At 34.0% G+C, this 26039-nt stretch overlaps 2 protein-coding genes, 1 long non-coding RNA gene and 1 other non-coding gene across 4 annotated transcripts in view; 3 read left to right on the top strand and 1 right to left on the bottom strand.

The window, feature by feature from the left end:
* LOC137639060 (uncharacterized) overlaps positions 1-26039 on the bottom strand; it is a 661577-nt gene that overhangs the window by 583066 nt on the left and 52472 nt on the right. The gene's annotated exons all lie outside the window — the stretch shown is intronic.
* LOC137639059 (uncharacterized) lies at positions 5351-6361 on the top strand. The gene is made up of 2 exons (XR_011044220.1): positions 5351-5834; positions 6184-6361. It is a non-coding gene; the product is annotated as an uncharacterized lncRNA (long non-coding RNA).
* On the top strand, positions 6578-13224 carry LOC137639401 (uncharacterized). Its single transcript, XM_068371675.1, has 4 exons — positions 6578-7196; positions 7310-7483; positions 10214-12697; positions 13047-13224. Exons 1-3 carry the CDS (start codon positions 6578-6580, stop codon positions 12130-12132), a joined length of 2712 nt encoding a protein of 903 aa, XP_068227776.1. The 3' UTR covers positions 12133-12697; positions 13047-13224.
* On the top strand, positions 23011-23082 carry TRNAT-CGU (transfer RNA threonine (anticodon CGU)). The gene has a single exon. It is a non-coding gene; the product is annotated as a tRNA-Thr (tRNA).

A 26039-nucleotide genomic window follows, 5' to 3' on the forward strand; every position in this document is an offset into this window, starting at 1 on the left:
TTCTTAATATCTTAAGCTTTCCCATTCAATAACTGAATTAAAAAAATCATTTTGATAATTTATCCAGTTCAAAAATTGTCTCGATTTTGCCAGAAAACTAAAACTACTTAAATACGTCTCAGAGAAAAATTTATGAAGAAATTCAATGAAAATACTATTTATTTTAGAATAAAAGCATCAGAAATAAATAAATGTGTTCTTTTATTCGAAATTTTGAGAGGTAAATTCTAAAAGTAATAATTTACATATATGCTTCCTGTATTTCCAAAATAAAATCAACAGAAAATAGATTTCCTTTAATCTATATCACTGAAACTTCAAAAAATGGTAGAACTCTATTAAGGTTGATAAATATCAAGAGCATATCTTAATCATAAATGAGGGTTGTGGTGGCCGATGTGGTAACGTCCCTGACTGGTGAACGCTAAACTGGGGTTCGAGTCCCGCTCAAACTCCTTAGTTTCTTTTGCCGCTGCAACCTCACCATCCTTGTGAGCTAAGGATGGCGGGACTGGGCGTGTTTGAGGGGGGGGGGGAAAGCCTATAGGTGTATCTGCTAAGTCATCAGCAGCCACTGCCTGGCCCTCTTTGGTCCTAGCTTGGGTGGAGAGGGGGCTTGGGCGCTGATCATATGCAATATGGTCAGTCTCTAGGGCATTGTCCTACTCGATAGGGTAGCACCACTGTGCCTTGGCCCTGACATTCATGAGCGGCCTTTAAACCTTTAAAACTCTATTAAGGTTGTTACATATTAAGAACATATCTTAATCATAAAGAAATGTACTAAGCTACATACGAGCGGTGAGTTTCTGTGGCAATATTTAATTTGACACCTGTAGACAAGGACATATAACTGACACTGAAGGATACCCTCAATTTCCCACTTCACTCACGAGAATATTCATGTATGCAAACCTTAATGAATAGAAAATGACTAATGGTATATATCGGCCAAGAATGAATGAATAATAGAATAAACGGTCTACGCCGGTTTTCATAGAACTTTTATCGTTTATACGTGAAATAAATTGATAGTCAAATAAAAAAATCTAAGAAGTGTGCTCGTGTGTAACAAAACAATAGTGAACTAATAATCTGGTAAACATTATTTGTAAACGTCGAACGTTATCTATAATCATGTGAACCTTGACATTAGATTACAGTAATTACAAGATAAGTTCAAAATGACATCCAAGGATAAAATAAAATTTTTGAATGAATCTAAACCCTTTTTGGTCTATCTACAGTCACAATCAAGCCACTGTCTAACCTTCCCTGTTCTAGTTTGGATGGAGAGGGTCTCATTGGGCTGCCCATTGCCACTGCCACCCACAAGAGACCTTTAAAAAGATAAAAAGCAAAAGAAGGAAGGAATGATGAACGGAAACATATATGCAAATAATAATCACGAAGCGAGAAGCTCACGAAGATAAGATCAAAAGAAAGAATATTCATCACTAATTGGTTAACAGTAAATATGAAGAAATAGGTTAGGAATTTTTTTTCTTTTTTTTTTTTCAAACCATTATTTAATGCAATTAACAAGAGTACTGTTTATTTACAAAAAAAAAAAAGCGAAATAATATTATGGAGCCAAGTTTTAAAAGTGGATCTTAGAGTAGGTTCCCTTACTGTACTTCATTATTTTCATTTCATTCAATATAGCCAGCAAGAGAAATCTAAAAATGAGGCTATTATCCCAAGCCATGAAGGATAAGATCAATATCTTCATAATTTCCATGATAATGAACACAAGAAATAAAAGGAATGCCATATAAGGGCGACCAAAAAACTTAAATCATCATGCATTATGCACACCTTCTTGTCCTTTGCCGTGAAAAGCACAAGATGAATAATGGAAGGGTATGAACACAAGACTAGCGACAAGACTTCAAATGACCTGCGCATGAGAACAAAGACATAAAAAGGCTGAAAAGGCTTTTACCAGAGAAAACGAAATAACATCAGTAAATATTGACATTAAACATTAGGTACCCTCGAGTGTGTTAGCAAACAGGATTTGGCTGCTGAAGAACTAACACCTGTTACGGATTTGACATTCATGAATGAAATACTCGTGCCGACTCGGACATTTTGATCCGTAGTAATATTCACACAAAAGAAACGGGGATTATGGTGTCAGGAGTTAACTTTTAAAATAATTATAAAAAATAAGTAAAATTTATGTACAGCTATATATTTGTTTTTGTTTTGCAAATAAAAGAACCTTTGTCCTGGTCAGTGCTCTCTCTCTCTCTCTCTCTCTCTCTCTCTCTCTCTCTCTCTCTCTCTCTCTCTCTCTCTCTCTTTATATATATATAAAAATAGATATATATATATGTATATATATATATATAAAACATATATGTATATATATATATATATATATATATATATATATATATATATATATATATATATATATATATATATATATATTTATACACACACACATTACCACCATAGGCACTAATGAAAAAGTTATCTTAATGGCATTTTAAACAATGTCCGAACATTAGTTTACCTTACATTAAACACGCTTAAAAATAATCATAATCTTGTATATTATGGACTGTCGGTAAGTATTTATTAGAAAAAATAATCGACACAGCGATTCAACACCCCACCCTCTCTCTCTCTCTCTCTCTCTCTCTCTCTCTCTCTCTCTCTCTCTCTCTCTCTCTCTCTCTCTCTCTCTCCCTCTCCTCATTTCCGATCTTTGAAGAGAACTCCTAAATTTCTTTGTCATCATATAATATTTTACTCCCATGAAACATTAATCGGCTTAATATATATAATTATATATTTCATAAACAGTGGTCCCTACCTCTGAATTTCTATCAAGGTAACTCATGATTCAAACTGAATCCCAATATAATTCAATATGTAATTCTTTCAACATTAATTACTTTCCAATAACGGAGGTGGCATCACAGATAAAAATACATCGCTTACAAACAATTTCATACTTATATGGCTGAATCGTGGATGAGACCCGGTGCTGAAAACCACAACAGCAGCTGTTTTACTCTTATATACACACGGAGTATAACACTCTTACGAGTATATACACACAGAGTATAACATTCTTACGAGTATATACACACAGAGTATAACACTTACGAGTATATACAGAGTATAACACTCTTACGAATATATACACAGAGTATAACACTTACGAGTATATACATACAGAGTATAACACTCTTACGGGTATATACACACAGAGTATAACACTCTTACGAGTATATACACACAGTGTATAACACTCTTAAGAGTATATACACTCAGATTATAACACTCTTACGAGTATATACACACAGAGTATAACACTCTTTCGAGTATATATACACAGAGTATAACACTCTTATGAGTATATACACACATAGTATAACACTCTTACGAGTATATACACACAGAGTACTGCATAACACTCTTACGAGTATATACACACAGTGTATAACACTCTTACGAGTATATACACACAGAGTATAACACTCTTACGAGTACATACACACACACACTATCACCCTCCAATTCAATACACACTGCACCATTCCCCTCTATTTGGCCAATCTTTTCTGAAACCTCTTTCCTACCATTCATCCTGAGATTTCCAGGATTTAAGTCCTCTATATCCTCTCAACGCTTCCAAATTAAACACACTTTCAACCAGTCACTGGTCTTCCTTTCTTTCTCCATGTACGAATGAATCGAAAATCTGACAGAAAACTTACTCTTTAAGATTAAGCCAAAAAAAAAAAAAAAAAAAAAAAAAAAAAAAAAAAAAAAAAAAAAAAAAAAAAAAAAAAAAACACGTCCTGACATACTCAGGAAATACTAATGCTAATATTTAAAAGGATGGTTGCTGAGATGAGTGAAAGGATTCAGGTGCAGTCAAAAGGACGTGAGAGGTTTAAAAAAAAAAAAAAAAAAAAAATCCTACCCCACATTCAAAAAAAAAAAAGAAAAAAAAAATCTTACCCCACATTCATCTATAATTTTTACATGTAACATATGATTCTCCTAAACATATGCCGATATGAAAATCAACATTTCTTTATACTTTCCAACATCAAGAAAGAAAATGGTATAAGATCTGACATGTTCCGAAACGGTGTTACACCTGGTCGAGAAATATGTCGCTTCGCTGACATTCCCAAATGACTCCGATAAGACCTCTCAGGGAGACAGGCTGCTTGTTACCTCGGATGCCAGGTCGTTAGATTTAGTGGGTGGACCACTGGCAGCGTGATCCTTCGAGTTCGTTAAAGCTTATGACCAGAATATCCTTTTTTTATTCTTATTTAGCAGGAATTTAGGTCACCATTATATTTTAGCATAATACTGAATAAATATTTCATGGTTTGTCTAATTGCTAATGATTTACCCCCTATCACTACATATCTCAGCTAAAATTGTTGAAAAGGAATTAGATTCTAAAACAGACGAAAATGCCACCAAGAACATATAAGTCTAGAAGTACCCACGCACAAAAAAAAAAAAAAAAAAACATACATACATACACACACACAAACACACACACATATATGTATATATATATATATATATATATATATATATATATATATATATGTTACATGGGAATATGGGAAAAAAAACAACCGCTCACCAGTATGACTCTCAATGTCGACCATCAGAGACATCTGGGAGGTGGTACCATAACTCGCGAAAGACACATGTCAGGTGTCCTATTTCGATGCAATTTAATGTCACCAAAACGGACTTTACTTAAAAATCACTCGTCTACAAACCTGTTCGTCAATGAGAGAAGCTACCACCTCTAAACCCAACCAGAGGGAAATTCAAAATTCGATGACTAAAGACTCCGTATGAAATTTGCAATGTCGAGATAAAAACACGAATAACTGTGACATTACATATATGACTAACATATAATTCGGGTAGAACATTTCAACACATCAAGTACACTCCTAGCTTGAGGGTACTCTCGGGCACACTGTTCTATCTAGTTTCTCTTCCTCTTGTTTTGGTAAAGTTTTTATAGTTTATATAGGAAATATTTATTTTAATGTTGTTACTATTCTTAAAATATTCTATTTTTCCTTGTTTCCTTTCCTCACTGGGCTATTTTCCCTGTTGGGACCCCTGGGCTTATAGCATCCTGCTTTTCCAACTAGGGTTGTAGCTTAGTATTTAATAATAATAATAATAATAATAATAGTATACTTAAGGTTCAAATTCTACTGTCACTCAGTCAGAAAAAAAATAGTTTATATTCTAATACAATATTTTCAATATTTTTACTTTTACAGACTCTTTAATATGAATTCCTGGCTTCTATACGAATACCTTGAACTAAAAGAAATTAAATTTTAGTATATTATTAACGTCTTTCATATGTTAAGACATAAGATATGTAAATTGGTTAATTTATATTAATTACTTTTCCCTTATGTAATTACCCTTGACCCACTTTTAAATAGACCCTTTAACCTGTTACCCGTTGTTATCGGGAAAAAATGTTTACTTCGGGACTGACTTAGTTAGCCGAAGCAGTCTGGCAACGAATTGTCTCCGACTCGGAAGCCACACTCTCGTAGGAGATTTTAACCTTGTGCTTTTATCACTAGGACCTTGATGGATAAGATTTTCTCCTACTTTTAAAAGCCCTATGTACCAGCCATGATCGTGGTGTAGATTGATCCTTGGGAGTGACCTACCATGTTGAACAAAGTGCCGTGATTTGATGAAGTTCTACAACGCTCGTCCTCGTCGTGTCAAGAGGCTTGATCAAGAGCCAGAACATAACCTCTTAATATTGCCATTTGCCGCTCTGGAATTAATTACAGGTAAGGGTCAACTAGAGAGTGGGTCTCAAGTCCAGCCCTTTGTAAATTCCAGCTTAGGAAAGCTATTTCTTAAGTAAGGCCTTGCATGTCTTTAACATATATGTAATCATCTTTTAAGCCAAATTTAAGTGTCTTGTGTCTTGGCATATATCCAGGTTAACGTTAGCAATTGTTTATCCTTTAGGGAGTATCCAGTCAACATTATTCGATTGTTCTAGGTTAGTCAATAGCCATTTTATGTCAAATTGATTAAATGTGTAATTGACTGGTAAGCCAGGAATGATAGGCCATTTTAATAACCTTTAGTTCTGCTTGGTAATTTTAATTGATGACCTATCGAAATTTACAGGTGATTACCGAACTGAATGGAGACATTGTGTTATACCCACTACTTCGCATCTAGCTGTAATTACTTCAGGACCTCGGGCAGTTATTGAGAGCCTCTAATAGTTTATTTAAGTTGCTTATGTTTACTTAAGGGAAGTTCTCTATTTGTTAGTATATTGTTAATATACAAATTAATTATTTTATGTGTTTCCTTGGTGCCTATAGTTTTTACCAGTGTTTTTGGTGTCTCCTTGATAAGAATTTAGTTCATGGCGACCGTGACAGGATAGTTGCATGTTAGGTAATTAATTAAGAGGCTCTCAAAATTAGGTTGTACTAGTTTAGCTGTAGCTCACTCCCACGGGTTTTCTATTAACGATCTTTGTTGTTGGTGATTTTTTGTCAAGTAAGATATAATGTCAAATTTAAAATTGCTTATTACTCAGAGAAAGGTTATTCGTAAGAAAGTAACTGATGCCTTTAATAAATTGGGGTCCTATGCAAATTTTACTGCATCCCGGAAAATATCGGATAAGTGTCTCCTGTTAAGTTACCAGAAGGGTTTGTTAGACTTGGATTCTAAAATTCAAAATTTAAAGTTTGAGGATAGCGCAGTTACAGAACTCGAATTAGAAGAGGAATGTTTGGGTTGTATTGATTATTTAGAGAAGATAGAGAGATGTTTGCCTTTACTTGAAGTTTCTCCTTCCCGTAGTGTCACGGACACCGCTCTTAGTTTATTAAAGCAGCCAACAGCGCCCCTCCCAAAATTTAGTAGCAAGGAAAATGAGGATCTCTTACAGTTTTTTGTAGAATTTGAGGCTACTACTGGTGTTTATAAATATCCCGATAGGGATTTGTTACTTTTGCTTAAACAGCAAGTTGAAGGTCGGGCTAAGGTTTTGCTGAATTCTCTTGAAGCAGATAAACAGAGTTACCAAGATGCTAAATCGCTCTTGATTAAAGCTTTTGCTTCGGAAGAAGTTAGGAAGTCTTCCACCGTTAAGAAACTAACAGAGTTGAAACTAAATCCAGGTGATGACCCATTTAATTATGTATCTAGGTTAAGGAATTTATGTGAGTCTACTAAGGTTTTGCAAATGTCCTCTGATGATTGATTACGGAAATTTTGGATAACTTTTTTGTAGCTTGCGAGAGGTATGAAAACTCGAGAAAAGTGTCAAATGTTACGCCTTCAAAGCATTCCTTATCATGCAATGGTAGTGCTGAAAATGCTGATAGTTTTGCTAGTTTGGCAGTTAAAGTGCATTCTCCTAAGAATAAAGTCCTACCTAGTTGTTCGTTATGTTCTAAGGTTCATGGTAAGGATTTCAATCATTTACTATATAAATGTACAAAATTTCCTACTCCTCAGTCTAAAGTAGATAAATTGAAGTATTTTAAAGGCTGTTTGAAATGTGCTAGTTTTTCGCATCCCACTGCTAAATGTAATTTTAGGTTTAAACAAAAGTGTTTTAAATGTTTTGGCTGGCATTTTTCTTTTCTGTGTAACAAAGATAATTCATCTGATTGTAAGAAAAGTGAAGAAGCTATAGCAAGCACAGAAACAAATAATGGGGTTACAGTGTTCTCAAATTTCGTTAGTGACTCTGTTCTTCCTACTTTCACTTTTGGCATTGTTGGACAAGAGCGCTTGTATAGGGGTATAAAAGACAGTGGGTCTCAAAGTACTTTTGTTTCACAGAAATTAGCTGATACTTATGACTTTGAAACTATCAGAAATAATGTTAATCTTACAATTCATGGTTTCAATGGTGTTAAAACTTATCGGAGCAAGGTAGTTCAGGTGCCTATTACACTAGGAAATGGTCGTTATAAGATTCCAGCCATGGTTATTCCTGAAATAAAGATTAAGTTGAATTTGCCGATGCTCGGCACGGCAGTGAAGGGTTTTTTAGATAAAGGGTTTTCATTTGCTGATGGGGGTCTTCATTCAAATATCCGGGAAGTAAAGGATATTGAATTTCTGCTTGGTTCTGATGCTGCTTATTGTATTCCAAGTAAAGACGTCCTGTTTGGAAAGGGTACTCTGTCAGTATATGTAGATTCCCCAATGGGCGTTATGTTGGTAGGCAATGTTCAAAGATTGATCGATAATATAGATTTTTTGCCATGTCATTCGATGTCTGTTAGTGCTAGTATTCCTAGTCCACCTAGTGTGGAGTCTTTAGTAAGTGTCCACACTCACTCGTTATTTGTTGCAGATTCTATCATACCTACTTTGGATGATGAGGTTCATGACCTTCACTATGATACTTTGAAAGTTAGTAGTAATTTTTCGGTTTTGAATGACAAGGGAAAGCTTATGGAGTGTAAACTACAAAAGGCAACAAATGAAATATTGGAGCTTGAATGCCCTAAATTCATTAATTATGACCAAACTATTTATGAGGAAGAGACTGTAGAACTGAATAAGCAGTTAGTTGATTATACTTTTAATAATATATCTAGAGAAGTAGATGGTAGGATTCGAGTTCCCTTACTTTGGAATGGTGAGGTATCACACTTGCTATCGAAAAATGAACATTTAGCAGAGGTAATTTTGAAGTCTAATTTTAGGAAGCTTAAAAATAATGTGGGTTATTTACATTTAATGGATCAGACTATTAAGGATCAAATAGCAGCTGGTATAATAAAACCTATTCATGATCTTGAACAATATAAAGCCCTGCACCCAGATTATGCTTTTCTTCCTCACATGGGAATTTTCAAGCCTGAGAGGGAGACGACTAAGTGTCGTGTAGTCTTTTTATCCAATTTGAGAGAGAATGAGAAAAATAAGAAACTAAGCCTCTCTCTCAACCAGTGTATGCATCCAGGTCCCACATTGAACCAAAAGCTATCCTCAGCTTTTCTTCATTTAAGGTTCGGTCAGAAATTGCTTACCTATGACTTGAAAAAAGCATTCAATATGCTTTCATTAAGTGAATCTGATCAGTCAAAATTGCTGTTTCTTTGGTATAAAAATGTTAAAGCTGGGGACTTTTCTGTTGTTGCTTATCGCAATGTGAGGCTGAGTTTTGGGTTGCGTTGTAGCCCGTTTTTGTTAATGCTTTCCTTATATTATATTTTAGCTTTTAAGGAAGAAAAGGATAAAGATTTGTCAGAATTAAAACATTTAATGTATACCTTGCTGTATATGGATAATGGTGCAATTACCATGGAAACTGGAGAGTCTTTAGAATGGGCTTATAATGAGCTGCCTCGCATTTTTGCTCCGTACAAATTCGAGGTTCAGCAGATTATCACTAATGATAATTCCTTACAAATTAAGATAGATGAAGACATGAAAACTCAGACCCCTGAAACTACAAAGTTGTTTGGTCTTGCATGGGACAGAGTAAGAGATGAAATATTTACAAAGCCTATTTGCCTTGATGGCAAGGCCACCACTAAACGTGCTGTTTTAGGAACAATTGCTTCTCAATTTGACATATATGGCTTTAACATGCCTATTTTAAACAGAAGCCGTTTGTTTATGCACAGGCTTCAGTGCAATAAAAACCTTGGTTGGGATGCATTGTTGCCATTAGAGCTTCAACGTGAATGGGGAAATATATGTAAACAAGCTAATGCTTCTCCTCCCATTAAGATAGGTAGATATGTCGGACCAAGGAATGGTACTTATAAGCTTATGGCTTATACTGATGCTAGTCACGACTTATATGGTTCAGTAATTTTTTTGCAGCACGTTGAATCTGGTAAGGTGAGTTTTGTTCAAGCTAAGAACCGTATGATTAACACTCAGCTGAAGAATAAGTCAATTCCTTCATTAGAGTTAAATGCCATTGTTTTGGGTGTCGAAACTCTCGTGGAACTGCAAAGAGATATCTCTGGACCTTCTTGCCTGAAACCTGTTAACATAGTAGAAATGGTTCTCTATGCTGATTCTCTTTGTGCCCTACACTGGCTTAATTCTTCCTCCCAGAAACTGGATAAAATGCAAAGGTGTTCAACTTTCGTAATGAATAGAATTGGTAATATTCAAAAATTGTGTCAACGATTTCCAATAAGATTCTGTTTCATTTCAGGGAAAGAGAATCCGGCCGACTGTGTTACTAGATGCCTCTCACATAAGCAGTTGTATAAAACTAATTTTCTCGTCGGTCCAGGCAAGAAGTTGGATGACCTCCCTGGTGTGGAACATGACATGACTTTTATTATTCCAAATCCCATGACTGTCACAGACTCTGGGTACCTCTCAAAGTTGAATGCACCTTTAGGGGCAGAACTTTCTCAAACTACTTTTTCTTCCTTAACAGGTTCTCCTGAATATGTTATTGATCCCTGCAAGTATTCCAGCTTTCGTAAGTTGATTCTGATTTATCGAAGAATACTAGTATGCATAAGAAACTGGAAGTCAAAGGCAGGTATATGTTCTCAAACCTCATCTGATACCAACCCTAATCTCTTTGCAGAAGCTAGTAAGAGAGTTGTTATAACAGAGCAAAGGAAGTGGTTTCCAGAGATCTTTGCTTACTTTCAGAATAAGAATAGTTTTAATCTGAAGGCCATTCCTAACCTCATTACTCAGCTTAATATATTCATGGATGAAAATGGTATTCTTAGGGTTAAAAGCAAATTTAAGAAATGGTTTAGCAATAATGGTTTTCCTATTTTACTGCCGAGAGACAGTGCTTTGACGAAGCTAATTATTTTGGATGTTCATTTCAATCTGTTTCATGCAGGATGTTATTCAGTTCTAGCTGAAATACGACGACAATTTCATATCCCTAGGCATTTTTCGACCATCAAAAAAGCATTAAAACAATGTGTGCATTGTAGGCGTTTTTGTAATAGAACTTTCAAACTTAGTCAGAATTCATATAGGGAATTCAGGTCTAATTTACCATCCAAGCCATTTGCTAATGTTTTCATTGATCATATGGGTCCTTTCCATGTTAGGAAGAATAATGAAACTCAAAAAGTGTGGTTATTATGCATTACATGTACTTGGAGTAGGGCAGTGAATCTTAAAATTTGCAAGGATCTTGGTGTAAAAGAATTTTTGCGATCTTTCCAGCTGCATTGTTTTGATTATGGAATCCCTGAATTATGCGTCAGTGATATGGGGACACAGCTTGTAGCTGGGGCTAATGTGATGCAGAACTTTTTAAGTGATCATGCTAGTCAGTTATATTTTGAAGAAAACAATATTCGCCCTATACAGTTTCAGCAATATTTTAAAGGATGCAGTAAGCTTGGATCTCTTGTTGAAGTTTGTGTCAAACAGGTTAAAAGATTGTTGTTTGGAAGTATAAAAAATCTTGTTTTATCTTATGATGACTTTGAATTTATTGTTTGCCACACTGTTCACCTTGTTAATAGGAGACCTATAGCCTTTAAGGAATCCCTTAGAGAAGAAGATTTAGACTTTATACCTGAACCAATTACACCTGAACAGTTAGTTAAGGGCTATGAACTGACTTCCATGAACCTCCTTCCAGAATTACAGGGTATACCAGATGAGGATCCTGACTGGCAACCTTGTGTAAATCCCCAACAGGTTAAAGATGAGTATATGAAATTAAGGAAAGTCAGAAATAATCTGTTATCAAAATATCATAACGAGTTTTTGGGTACACTGATTGACCAAGCTGTTGATAAAAAGGATAGATACCGACCTATTACACAGAGGGGTATTAAAATTGGGGATATTGTCCTACTGAAAGAGGTGCACACAAAACCTAACAATTATCCTATGGGTTTGGTGAAAGAATTGCAATATAACAGTATCGGTGAAGTTACAGGAGCATCGATACAAAAGGGTTCTACTAGGGAAGTTGTTAAAAGACACATTACAACACTGGTTCCTTTTCTTGAAAGATTAGATGATTCGGAACTTTCGTCGACTAATGATTCAGTTAAACTTTTATCAGAGCCTCCCCATGTCAAAAGAAAGGCTGCTATAGTTAGTGAGCAGAAGACCAGGGAGATTTTAACAGAGTGAAATGTTAGTGCATTGTTTATATTTTTAGATGCAATTTTTTGTACTAAAAAAGTTGCATCGCTGGTGGTGGACTAAAAGAAATTAAATTTTAGTATATTATTAACGTCTTTCATATGTTAAGACATAAGATATGTAAATTGGTTAATTTATATTAATTACTTTTCCCTTATGTAATTACCCTTGACCCACTTTTAAATAGACCCTTTAACCTGTTACCCGTTGTTATCGGGAAAAAATGTTTACTTCGGGACTGACTTAGTTAGCCGAAGCAGTCTGGCAACGAATTGTCTCCGACTCGGAAGCCACACTCTCGTAGGAGATTTTAACCTTGTGCTTTTATCACTAGGACCTTGATGGATAAGATTTTCTCCTACTTTTAAAAGCCCTATGTACCAGCCATGATCGTGGTGTAGATTGATCCTTGGGAGTGACCTACCATGTTGAACAAAGTGCCGTGATTTGATGAAGTTCTACAACGCTCGTCCTCGTCGTGTCAAGAGGCTTGATCAAGAGCCAGAACATAACCTCTTAATATTGCCATTTGCCGCTCTGGAATTAATTACAGGTAAGGGTCAACTAGAGAGTGGGTCTCAAGTCCAGCCCTTTGTAAATTCCAGCTTAGGAAAGCTATTTCTTAAGTAAGGCCTTGCATGTCTTTAACATATATGTAATCATCTTTTAAGCCAAATTTAAGTGTCTTGTGTCTTGGCATATATCCAGGTTAACGTTAGCAATTGTTTATCCTTTAGGGAGTATCCAGTCAACATTATTCGATTGTTCTAGGTTAGTCAATAGCCATTTTATGTCAAATTGATTAAATGTGTAATTGACTGGTAAGCCAGGAATGATAGGCCATTTTAATAACCTTTAGTTCTGCTTGGTAATTTTAATTGATGACCTATCGAAATTTACAGGTGATTACCGAACTGAATGGAGACATTGTGTTATACCCACTACTTCGCATCTAGCTGTAATTACTTCAGGACCTCGGGCAGTTATTGAGAGCCTCTAATAGTTTATTTAAGTTGCTTATGTTTACTTAAGGGAAGTTCTCTATTTGTTAGTATATTGTTAATATACAAATTAATTATTTTATGTGTTTCCTTGGTGCCTATAGTTTTTACCAGTGTTTTTGGTGTCTCCTTGATAAGAATTTAGTTCATGAACACTTAATATCACTTTACTCTAAATTGAGACAGTAGTGTTACAGCTAAGAGGTTCCCCATTCCTTGGTCTGTTCAGCATAAAAACAAGATAAAAAATATCTTCCTTGGTCTGTTCAGCGCAGAAACAAGACAAACAGATTGTTTAGCGAGATAGATATGATCGATAAATAAAAAATAAATGGAACGTTATTGTTAGGCTAAAAATAGCTGATAGGAAATCAGATAAACGGAGAAAAACAGGTCAGACCACAAGGGTTTGTAAAGGAAAACTTCCTTTATAGTGCTTTTGAATATCATTCCTGTTACTTATTTCCAACTTTTTCGTTTCATTACCTTAAAAAGATGAACATCTAAACCATTAAATATATACATTGTAAAATTACCTTTAAATTGCGGTATTACGATTTATCAAAAATTCCTTATCAGAGCAATTTCTTCACCTGTACAAAGTGTTTATTCTAATCAGTTTATTATTATTATTATTATTATTATTATCATTATTATTATTATTATTATTAACGGCCAAATAAGTAAAATTTGACTCCTACAGAGGTGGCACGGATAAATTAGAGAAATAATATATATATATATATATATATATATATATATATATATATCAACGTTATTGATAAAAGCATAAGACATAAAATAAAACCTAAAATAGATGGATATTTAAATTTTATCTATTAAGCCTTTGGTTCTTAAAAACAATAAAATTTGAAAAAACTGAAAATACTCAGAAAAAGATAAAATGTCAGATAAAAGTTTTCACACCAAAACACTGTAAAACATGCGTACACACACACACACACACACACACATATATATATATATATATATATATATATATATATATATATATATATGTATATATATATATATATATATATGTATATATATACACATACATATATATATATACACACATATATATATATACACACATATATATATATACACACATATATATATATATATATATATATATATATGTGTGTGTGTGTGTGTGTGTGTGTGAGAGAGAGAGAGATACTAATACACAAAAGGAATTTTAAAGATTATTCAAACCCTTGATTGTCCTTTTCGTTTCCCTTTCTAGGGCAAACTCGCTTAAAAAACGTAAAAGCTAAAGTTAGCGGCAAACGCACAGAAAAAAAAAATCTATCATTCCAGAGCCTCTTCGTCCACGATTGTCAATCACGGGAAGAAAGAAAAAAATGGTCCAAAAGTTGAAAACTCCATTCTAAAAAAAAATAAAAAAAAAAGGGGGGGGTGGGGAAGGAGCCCTGGGTACAGGAGAAAAAAGTGAACTAAAACTGATAAACTGAAGTTGAGAATACATATTCACAAAAGTTCTGGTCGTTATTTATTGACTTTTAATCTACCTTCAACGGGGATTTCATTTTTGCGTTCCCTTCATCGCTCCGCAGTCGGACGCATCCATCAATATTCCTGAAAAATACCTCGCCCACTCAAAACGACTTTCCAGTTCTTTTCATGAAAGAAAAATCAACAGTCTTTGGGAAAAGGGAGACCCAGATTTCTTTCCAGCATGGAAAAATGAGAAACGCTCCCAATAAAGCAGTGCAAAAACCGATTCTCGATTTGGCTTTTGGGTGCTTGGTGTTTTTAGGGAGGGGGGGGGGGGGAGGGGGCTGTGTGCACGCGTGCACGCACGCACATTTCTTCTACTGATTTCGGCATGGATGCAGGTCAGTATATTTCCTTCAACTGAACAAAAACTGTATGACAACATAGTCACCTGGATTTTATTTTGCTAAAATCTAAAAAATACCATAGTCGAGTAATTTATGCAAACTAAATATGTTTTAAGGTTACTCTGCTTTTCATTGTAAAGTTTACTAAAATAGAATAAAAAATGTGGTCACCCCGTTTTTACTTTGCTAAACTTCCGGAAAAAAACCATACATTGAATTTTTCTCTAAACAACGAATTGTTTTAACTTCACCCCAGGGGAGGGAAACATTTAGGCTAATTGCTCAACTGTATAAAACAAAATATTCATGTACTTTTTTGCTAATAGTCTCTCACTGTTTAAAGCGTTTTTAGCATCAACAAGGGTTACGAATGCCTATCCAATATAACTGAACCGCTAGAAAAAAAGTTTTCTTCTCATACAAAATAGTGGCAGGGGAATAATATATCCAAAGAACAAGATAGTCGGCTATTACTAAGCATCTAGAACATGCAGGTATAAGTTTTATTAGACAAATAATTCTGTCAATCAATATTCTCACTAAAAAAATTATTTCATCTTAGTGGTGTTATTTTAGCCATCTTTTTAATATATTAATACGGTGATAATTAACTTATTACAAAATACCAAAATACATTAATACTAGAAATATAGTAATAACAATAATTAGAATTGAAAATGTTATTAACATTACTAAAGTAGCAGCAAGAATAATAATATTATCTGGTGTTCATAAGGGCAGTGTTCTCATACCATTACCTTCCAAACTATATATACATGACATGTGGTTTGGCCCAGAAAACAAGCTTGTTGCATATGCAGATGATGCTACTCTCTTTATATAATTCCATCTCCTGAATATAGATCTGTGGTAGCTGAATCTCATAATAAAGATCTAGCATGTGCAAATCATGGGGCATGAAGTTGAACCCTAACAAAACTCAAAGTATGATTGTAAGTAGACCGAGAACAGTGGCTCTTTAACATCTAGATATCTTAACAGATAATATAAACGAGACTTATGTCAACCCATTCAACATGAAAACATTCACTGCAAGTTTAAACTTCTCAAATTCGACTGATTCAACTGCCTGATTAGAAAGATCATTCCACAATCTCGTCACAGCTGGAATAAAACTTCTGAATACTGTGTAATAATGTGCCTTATGATGGAGAAGGCAAGACTGTTAGAATTAACAGCATGCCATGTATGACGTGCAGAATGGTACAGTTTGGGAAGATTTGGGTGCAAGAAATGATTTTAATTATGAAAAATCTTATGCAACGTGTATAAAGAACTAAATGAATGACAGTGCCACAGATCAATATCCATACCAAGAATAAGGTATATAATACCCAGTAAGTATATATCCAACAAATTAAGATGAGAGTCAGCAGCTGAAGACCAAACAGGCAAACAATACTCGAAACAAGACAGGATGAATGAATTAATACAGTTCCTATCGGTAGACTAACCACCGAAAACCTTAAAAGACTTTCTCAATAAGCCAATTTCTTGTGCAACTGAAGAAGAAACAGACCCAATGTGTTTCTTAAAAGTAAATTTACAACGAAGACTCATACCCAGAATCTTAAATGAGTAGTATATAGTTAACGAAACATCGTCAATACAAAGATTGGATGTTGAGGAGCCACTATCATACTTTAAATTTTGTTAGGGTTCAAGTTTCATGCCTTTTAATTAGCACTATGCACTAGGCATAATGCTGATGAGGAAATGTTATCAACACTAAAAATCACAGGAGGGACATTATAATGATTACAGCTACAACAATAACAACAAAAATCGATATAATCATCTTACATTATGTAAAAGTAACAGAACATTTGAACTCGAAGAATGAATTAAGAGAGTTTTCAATTACGTAATGGCTGCCTGGAATGATTCCAGCAAATCTCTCTCTCTCTCTCTCTCTCTCTCTCTCTCTCTCTCTCTCTCTCTCTCTCTCTCTCTCTCTCTCTCTGTGATTTGACCATCTCGTTATAGTGAAATTACACGATCTGTGCTGACTTGGCCGCTCCTCCAAACGGCCATTGTCATGTCATCCCGGACTGACATTTGATTTGCTGGACAGGCACACTCGGTAGAATAAGCCTTGAGAATTAAGTTCACCTTCCTTCCTGACACTAACGACAACGTACGGTTCCCTGTGGAAGCACAGAATGCCAGCGGGTGGTGCTTGAGCTTCGCGTTTGCTTGCTCTTAGACGTCATTCCCATTTTCTCGTGTTGCTTGCAAGAGAATAAAACCAGAGTGCACATCTACGATAAGGAAAACTCTGTGAGCATCTTCCTCCTTCCAGCCGTTACCCAGATGCGAGGAACGAATAAAACGCTGGAAAAATTATCGGTTGAAAACTTCCAACTTTATTTCCCCTCTCTTTGTTTCTGATTTTTCCCCCCCAGTGGGATCATCTGCGCTGAAATATTAAGGCAAAAGTGGTTTTGCCGTCAGTGCAAGATCACGCAACCGAGGGTACGAGCGTAAAATCTTTTATAAACTGGAATAATGCTAATAGTACCCAAAACCTTAATGACACATTAAAAATTTAATCACCTTTCTTGCTTTCATTATGCAAATAAGGAAAATAGCAATTTCAACAATGCACCAAATTTAAAATTATGGATAGTATTGTCCCATAAATCAAAGAATAGAAGTTGTTTCCAGTATTTAGATAAACAATTACCAAAATATCTTACAACGTTCGTGATTAGCATTTGAACCAAATATGTTGAAAAATCTTTTGCTTGCTAATGGACTCTCGTACAAAACGCAACAAAAGAGCTTACTGGTATTAAATATATTTACAAGAGAATACTTTGAACTCACTTTACAACTACAGCCATTAGAGTTGAGACATTACCGCGTTATTCCAAATGAATTTTCCTTCATTATTTAAATAATCAAGTTGACTAAGTACAAAATATTCCTATGCAAATCTACAATTCCGTGTAACATTGGAAATAAAATAACATGTTTTACAAAGACGACCTGGGATCTTGTAATCATTTACCTGAAATTCTGCTCTTAAATACAAACGTAGATATAATTATGTTCTGACAAGAAAAAGTATAAGTTTAAATGCCTGAGGTGATGGGTGGAAAGATTAATTTATTTTCACTGACGCTCATTAACATCATAAGTACACTATAGAAGAGACTCTTTAGCTATGGTAAACAGCTCTTCTAGGAGAAGGACACTCCAAAATCAAACCATTGTTCTCTAGTCTTCGGTAGTGCCATAGCCTCTGTACCATGGTCTTCCACTATCTGGGGTAGAGTTCCCTAGCTTGAGGTCGGGCACACTATTCTCTCTTATTTCTCTTCCTCTTGTGTTGTTAGTCTTTATAGTTTATATAGGAAATATTTATTTCAATGTTGTTACTGTTCTTAAAATATTTCATTTTTCCGTGTTTCCTTTCCTCACTGAGCTATTTTCCATGTTGGGGCCCCTGGGCATAAAAATAGCATCTTGCTTTTTCAACTAGTGTTGTAGTTTAGGAAGTAATAATAATAATAATAATAATAATAATAATAATAATAATAATAATAATGATAATAATACATCTCACTGAAGATTTTCATATAAATGTAGTTTGCTCTCCTAGATAAAGTATCAGTGACAAGAACAAAGAAAGTTGTGGTGGCCGATGTAGTAACGTCCCTTGTGAACGCCAGGCTGGGGTTCGAGTCCCACTCAAACTAGTTAGATTTTTTGATCTCTGCAACCTCACCATCCTTTGTTTGGGGGAGACAATAGGTAAATCTGCTGAGTCATTAGCAGCCATTGCCTGGCCCACCTTGGTCCTAGCTTGGGTGGAGAGGGGTCTTGGGCGCTGATCAGGTTATACATGGTCAGTCTCTAGGGCACTGTCCTGCTTGATAGGGAAATGTCACTGTGCCTTGCCTCTGCTATTCATGAACGGCCTTTAAAGTAAAATTCGATGCGTTTGATTTGAGATCACAAATTTTAGCAGGCAAAAAGCTCTTTGGAGACAACACTCTCTCGTGTATACACTTAGATTTAAAACAGAGGTTACCAAAAAAAAAAATTTACACGTTCTAATTTGATTCGCATTTCCTTGAATAATAGCCGAAGGATATAAACTATACCCGCAAACTTGCGACCTTCATTCTCTATGAAAATTTCTGCAATGCGTAAAAACGAAAACTCCAGATTATTATCTATAATTTCACCTCTATACATAAAAAAGTTTTTTAAAAATTACGAGTGACCATGGAAAATCATCAACAAAAATCAAGACAAAAACATCACATGTTAACACTGCATCCAGGAAAGGAAAATAAAAATAATCTTCAAATTCAAACGAAATAAAAATCTCACGCTCTAACAGAGGCATTGCAAATACCTAAAGATAACATATATGTTAATAATACACTGTGTTTCACAGACACCGCATCATTCCCCATCAAACCAACCGAACATAAACCAAGTGCATGATCCAAATCTGATCTGGAAATAGAGTTCAAGCTGGAATAATTGTCCCACGAAGCAAGCGAGGGCATTCAGAAATACTATGTGATTTGTAGTGAGAGACTAACGCTCTTGGTGCATATGTACCAAGAGACTGGGTACCAAGAGTTCCGAGCCTCGGTTGATCGGACGTGGGTGGGATTTGGATCATATATATATATACTTCCCCCTTTCATTATTAATTTCCATTAAGTGTCTTGTCGTTGGCATTGACATGGTTGTGCGATTTTAGATGATAAAGCGTGGAATATGCTATATTCCCTTCATATATCCCACAAACTATTTTTCTTACGTTGTAGTGATATATATATATATATATATATATATATATATATATATATATATACTGTATATATACATCAATTAATTTCGCTGAAAAATGCTCCATCCAAGGTCTTCATATATATATATATATATATATATAAATAAATAAATAAATATAATATATATATATATATATATATATATATATATATATATATATATATATATTTATATACATATATATATATATAAATATATATATATATATATATATATATATAAAAGCGAGAGAGAGAGAGAGAGAGAGAGAGAGAGAGAGAGAGAGAGAGAGAGAGAGAGAGAGAGAGAGAGAGACCTTGGGTCCATACTGAAACCCTGTCTCTCCGCCCATTTGATTCGAACCCATTTCCTAGAAAGGAAAAAAGGGTACACATGACAAAATTAAAATAACGAAATTCAACTTCGACTGTATGTCACCAAGTCATTCATATATATATATATATATATATATATATATATATATATATATATATATATATATATAGATATATATGTGTATATATATATTATCATCATAAAGAATAATATATATATATATATATATATATATATAGATAGATATATGTATATATATAAATATATATATATATATATATATATATATATATATATATATTCGATATATGTATATATATAAATATATATATATATATATATATATATATATATACATATTATCATCATTAAGAATGATACTGGTGGTCTATTGGAGACGTCCCTGGCTGATGATTGCCGGACTGGGGTTCGAGTCCCACTCAAACTCGTTAGTTCCTTTGGTCGCTTTAACCTCACCATCCTTGTGAGTTAAGGATGGGTGGGTTGAGGGAGCCTATTGGTCTACCTACTGAGTCACCAGCAGCCATTGCCTGGTCCTCACTGTTCCACGCTTGGGTGGAGAGGTGGCTTAAGCAATGACCATATGTATATACGGTCAGTCTCAGTCTAGGGCATTGTCCTGCTAGCTAGAACAAAGGTCAGTGTTCCTTGACCTGGTCATTCATGAGTTGCATTAAAAAAAAAATGCTTCAAAAGAAATGCATTCTTAAAACATGAGGTGTACAATAGGGTATAAAATGTGAAAAATAAAGAAATAAAGAAAAAAAAAGGCTCAAAAGCCCGAATGTCATTTTCATCTATAAAAGAAAGACGCGGAGAAAGACCGAGCCACAAGAAATACAAAGCAAATGCGTTCACACATCATTTGGCCAAAGAGGTTGCGCTTCCTTGCAAATATGAGGACATAACTCGGAGATATTTTCTTCTCAAGAACAAATCCTGCTTGAGCAGTGTTCAACGTAAGCCATCAAGATGGTGGAGTTTAGGAGATGGCCCGGGTTGGAGGGTGGAGGGTGGGGAGTAGCAGAAAAGGAGAAGGATACCCCATTACGTTGTGTGACGTCATACGCAGCAACTTCGACCCACAATGAACGATACAGACTATAATGGTGGCTGTGCTACTCACGAGGGATGAGAGGAGAGGTTGGATGGACATTCTTTATATATATCTCTCTTTTTTATATTTATTTGTTGTTGTTTTCTTGTTTCTTGAGGGGGTTCAATTTGTATAAACATTTTTCCCTCAGCTATTTTATTATAAACAAATGGCATTTGCAAATTTGATTGTTATTATTCTTTTATTACTATATAAACCTTTTGTTAATGTAGCTGCAAAACTAAAACATTCTGTGTAAGTAACAGAAGTTTTCAGCAGAAGGTAAGAATATTAGCACGAATAGAATTGCGAACAAGAATACAACGTAACATTGATCGACAGTTCAGCAAAAGGGAAAGGTTATAAAAGATTTAACAGAAAAAACCTTTACAAAACGATCACAGCCACGAGATAGGACAGTTGGCTTAGGTTTAAAAAACAGGAACTGAATAGACTTGAAGGAATAAGGAAGATGTACTCTAGATAATCCAAACAATATTTGTATGGGTTTTCGAAACGATTCGGCAGTGTCCGTTAAGATACTCAAAAAATATGAGAGGTGGGATATTGTACATTCAAGTGAATTTTCATCCTAATTCGAAGGGGATTCTTGAAGAAAATCTTATGACACTGATTTCAATTTGGTTAATTACATTAACTCTTTGATGAAAACCTGAGCTGATATTTGGACTTTAAAATAATAAACCACAATAAAGGAAAAGATGTTGGGCATAACTTTAGTAATGAAAATACAATCTAGAAATTATCAATGTTCTTTCACTAAGAAGGATTGGATTTATATATTTGTATTATATAGTCTGGTGTTGGGTCCTGTGACTCAATTCAGTGCAATTCATTGGAAAGAGATTTACATGTAAAACTTATCTAAATCACACAAGACTTCCTAATTCATATACGGACTCTTTCGATTAATTCAAAGCGAATTTTAAAGAAATATCACTGGCTAATTATAGTCTTTAAGTTATATTTTTCACAATCACTATGAACTACTCTTCTAGACTACACTATCTTATAACGGGCAAAAAGGATTATATCTCATCAAACACTACAGTATATGCGACCTCATTAATACAAACCCAGCGGCTGAATACTTCATCCTCTATAAAGCTAACTAGCGTCAATCCGAAAGAGCAACTGTAGTTAAATGAAAATATCTTAGTAAATAAAGAAATAACAAATGTCAATATTTCTTATCTTAGCGACTAAAATATCGCATTTTAATACCTCACGAGCATTTTACATTCTTGTTAATTTAGGAGAATGGGGAATGAACCACAATAATTTCAAAAATCGCCAGCCACGTCAGTTATTACCGTAAATCTAAGGTTTGGTTTTGAATAACCTAGCCTTATAATAGCACGGGCCCTCACCGATAGGGTGGCTCGTAAGAATGACAGTGTTAAAAAATATAAGAAATATAGCATATAAAAAATCTATAACCGTGAAATTTCACCAAGAATGCCGTAAGGACAGCAGCTTTAACCTTCTTTATCTGTAAATTTGCTACAGAAATATTAAGAAGCTTTTTTTATTAACTAGATAAAAATTTACGTATTTGCTTTGATTAACCGAAGAACATCTCTTGATAATTAGGACCAGTTGCCAGTTCTCACCAAATTTCTCAAAGTTATCAGCAAATTTGATAAAGACTTGCAATACAAATGTTTCGTTTCCCGATGAGATAATATGCAACGACCCATGAGCCTCCTTAGCTCAGTGGTAGAGCACTGGTCTCGTAAACCAGGGGTCGTGAGTTCAAACCTCACAGGGGGCAAACTGTCAGCTGGACTTTTACGGTGACAGATTGCGTTCAAAACATACTTAGTAACCACTGCGTTCAAATATACATAATAACGTTAAAGAACAGTCTTCTAACAAGTATTACTTGAGTTTGAACTCTGAAACTCTAGTATGAAATTGAAGGCTATCTGCAGATGATGACTAAACAAGTTGTAAATGTATTCAGTAACGATATTTATAAGACATTTAATTTCTTAATTGTGAGACACCGTAAACAGATCACTACAGAGAAAATAATTAGAACCAAATAATGAATAGAATACTGAAATGAAAAATCAAATAGTGAATAAAACCAAATTAATATTAAACTCTTAAAGTTCTCATCAATAAAATACACAAGTGTTGGTGGGTGTGTGTGTGTATGTGTTTATTTATTTATTTATTTATTTATTTATCTATTTATATATATATATATATATATATATATATATATATATATATATATATATATATATATATATATATATAAACACCCACAAACACTTGTGTATTTTATTGATGAGAACTTTAAACATTTAATATCAAGTTAGTTTTATTCGCTATTTGGTTTCTATTTCAGTGTGTGTGTGTTTGTGTATACATACATACATACATACATACATACACACACACACACACACATATATATATATATATATATATATATATATATATATATATATATGAGAGAGAGAGAGAGAGAGAGAGAGAGAGAGAGAGAGAGAGAGAGAGAGAGAGAGAGAGAGAGAGAGCGTTTACACCTCTAAACCTGAAACATGTCACTGCTTCCCCCAGGAACATTTCATGCAATACACATCACAAGAATGGCAAGAGGAGAATTTCATAAGCCAGGCAATTCTGAAAGCGAGCGTAAATCTTCCTTTATTGTCCAGCAACTACTTGCATGAGAATGTTTTTTGCCAGGAATTGCATTGCCATGCTAATAAGCAGCACTTCTAGCAGGTGCAAATGGAGAGAGTAAGTGTATTGCATTTTCGTTATCATTACCCATTAAGAGAACAAAAGACATGCACAAAATCATATGGAATGGTTCATAAAGACTTTGTATGCTTGGTGGATGCACGTGTGTTTATGTATATTCGCAGTGTATGTATGTATGTATGTTTATAGCTTAAATATGCAAATATAAATACAGTATATATATATATATATATATATATATATATATATATATATATATATACATATATATATATATATATATATACTGTATATATATATACACATATATATATATATATATATATATATATATATATATATATATGTATATGTGTGTAATGATAAATTTTGCACATTTAGACGTATTTTCATTCTGAAATAAGCCATATATTATACTCCTACTGATATTTGGATTCTCTCTATACCTCGGGATCAGAGACCCAAGGGGGAATCAACTCAAAGATAACAGCTTTTGGTCGGCGGGGAATCGAACCCTGGTCCGAGAAACTGAAGTGTGTGTGTGTGTGTGTGTGTGTGTGTGTGTGTGTGTGTGTGTGTGTGTGTGTGTGTGTGTGTGTGTGTGTGTGTGTGTGTGAGAGAGAGAGAGAGAGAGATAATGACAAAAATGATAACTAACTAACAAATTACAGAAGTACTATCTACAGTTCTTAAAATATCGAGTTACCCAAATTCTTAATTTATTTCTTTAATCATCCTTTCTTTTAATCAATACGACTAATTATGCTAGTATTTTTTTTTATTAAATTCGACCAACGCACTAGTCATAAAAATTTATTATTACAGAAGTAATCATGTAGGGAAACAAAATCGACCAACGGACAAAGTACAAAATTTTTCAATTATAGAAGTAATTTTGTGGGAAAAAATCATAACCTATAACATTATATCCTAAATACCATGAATCTTTAAACTATGATGACTATTTAAGAATCTAAAATTAAACATCGCGGCAATGAAGAATAGAAGTATTCTAATATATAATTGAATGAAGTAGTTGAAAATAACGTGAAGCCAAATTTTGTAGGAAAAAGAGGAAATATAAATGAAAGATTTCATTGTTTATTCGCACTTGTGGGAGGTGACCAAAGTCTCGTTAAAAATGTACATCGCTATCTGGTGTAAAAATAACAATACCAATAATTGAATCAACTAAATTTTTTTCACAAGAAATAGAAATAATAACAAGGATCAATTCATATATGGTTTAGCATAGTGGAAAATACAGTATTATAACTATATATATATATATATATATATATATATATATATATATATATATATATATATATATATATATATGGATAAATATCAACGCAATATCGTGCTCAAATAGAAATAAATTTCTACCTCATACTTATATATATATATATATATATATATATATATATATATATATATATATATACAAAATAATGAAAAAATACAGCCATTTCTAGTCCACGGCAAGACTATGGCTTCAGACATGTCCTTAATCATGTCCGAGGTTTGGCCCTTTTCATCACCACGCTTACAACTGAGGATTGGTGATGGTGAGAAACTTTAGTTTGATCGCATACAGCAAAAAAAGTACATCTTTGCTGATCATGACGATACACAAACCCATTCACCACGTCATTATACATTATACATAAGCTTTATATATAATTTTACTTTTTTAATTATCACTAAACCTCGCATTTGTGCATCCACAGATGATATATTTCCCACGAAACACTTCTCTAGCTGAGAAATAGGTTTTATTCTACAGATGTACACACTTCATGAAGTAGCTCCCAGGTGAAGTGAGTGTGACATTTTTTTAAGCATACAACATACTTTTAGCAATTGTAAAGTTTTTTTTTGTTTAGAGATTTTTTATGTATTGGTAGAAAAGGTTTAACGGACATTTTATCAGACTCGGAAAATTTCTCGGTTTTTACGATTTAAAATTTTTAAGAAACACACTGTATGTTTTATAAAACAGATTTA

The sequence above is a fragment of the Palaemon carinicauda genome, chromosome 4 (genome assembly GCF_036898095.1).
Source record: "Palaemon carinicauda isolate YSFRI2023 chromosome 4, ASM3689809v2, whole genome shotgun sequence".
Classification (NCBI taxonomy): domain Eukaryota; kingdom Metazoa; phylum Arthropoda; class Malacostraca; order Decapoda; family Palaemonidae; genus Palaemon; species Palaemon carinicauda.

Coding starts and splice junctions, on each gene's coding strand:
- LOC137639401 (XM_068371675.1), top strand. CDS start 6,578: ATGTCAAATTTAAAATTGCTTATTACTCAGAGAAAGGTTATTCGTAAG. Junction 7,197..7,309: donor AGAGTTGAAACTAAATCCAG/GTGATGACCCAT, acceptor ACTTTTTTGTAG/CTTGCGAGAGGTATGAAAAC. Junction 7,484..10,213: donor GTTATGTTCTAAGGTTCATG/GTAAGGATTTCA, acceptor GTTTCATTTCAG/GGAAAGAGAATCCGGCCGAC.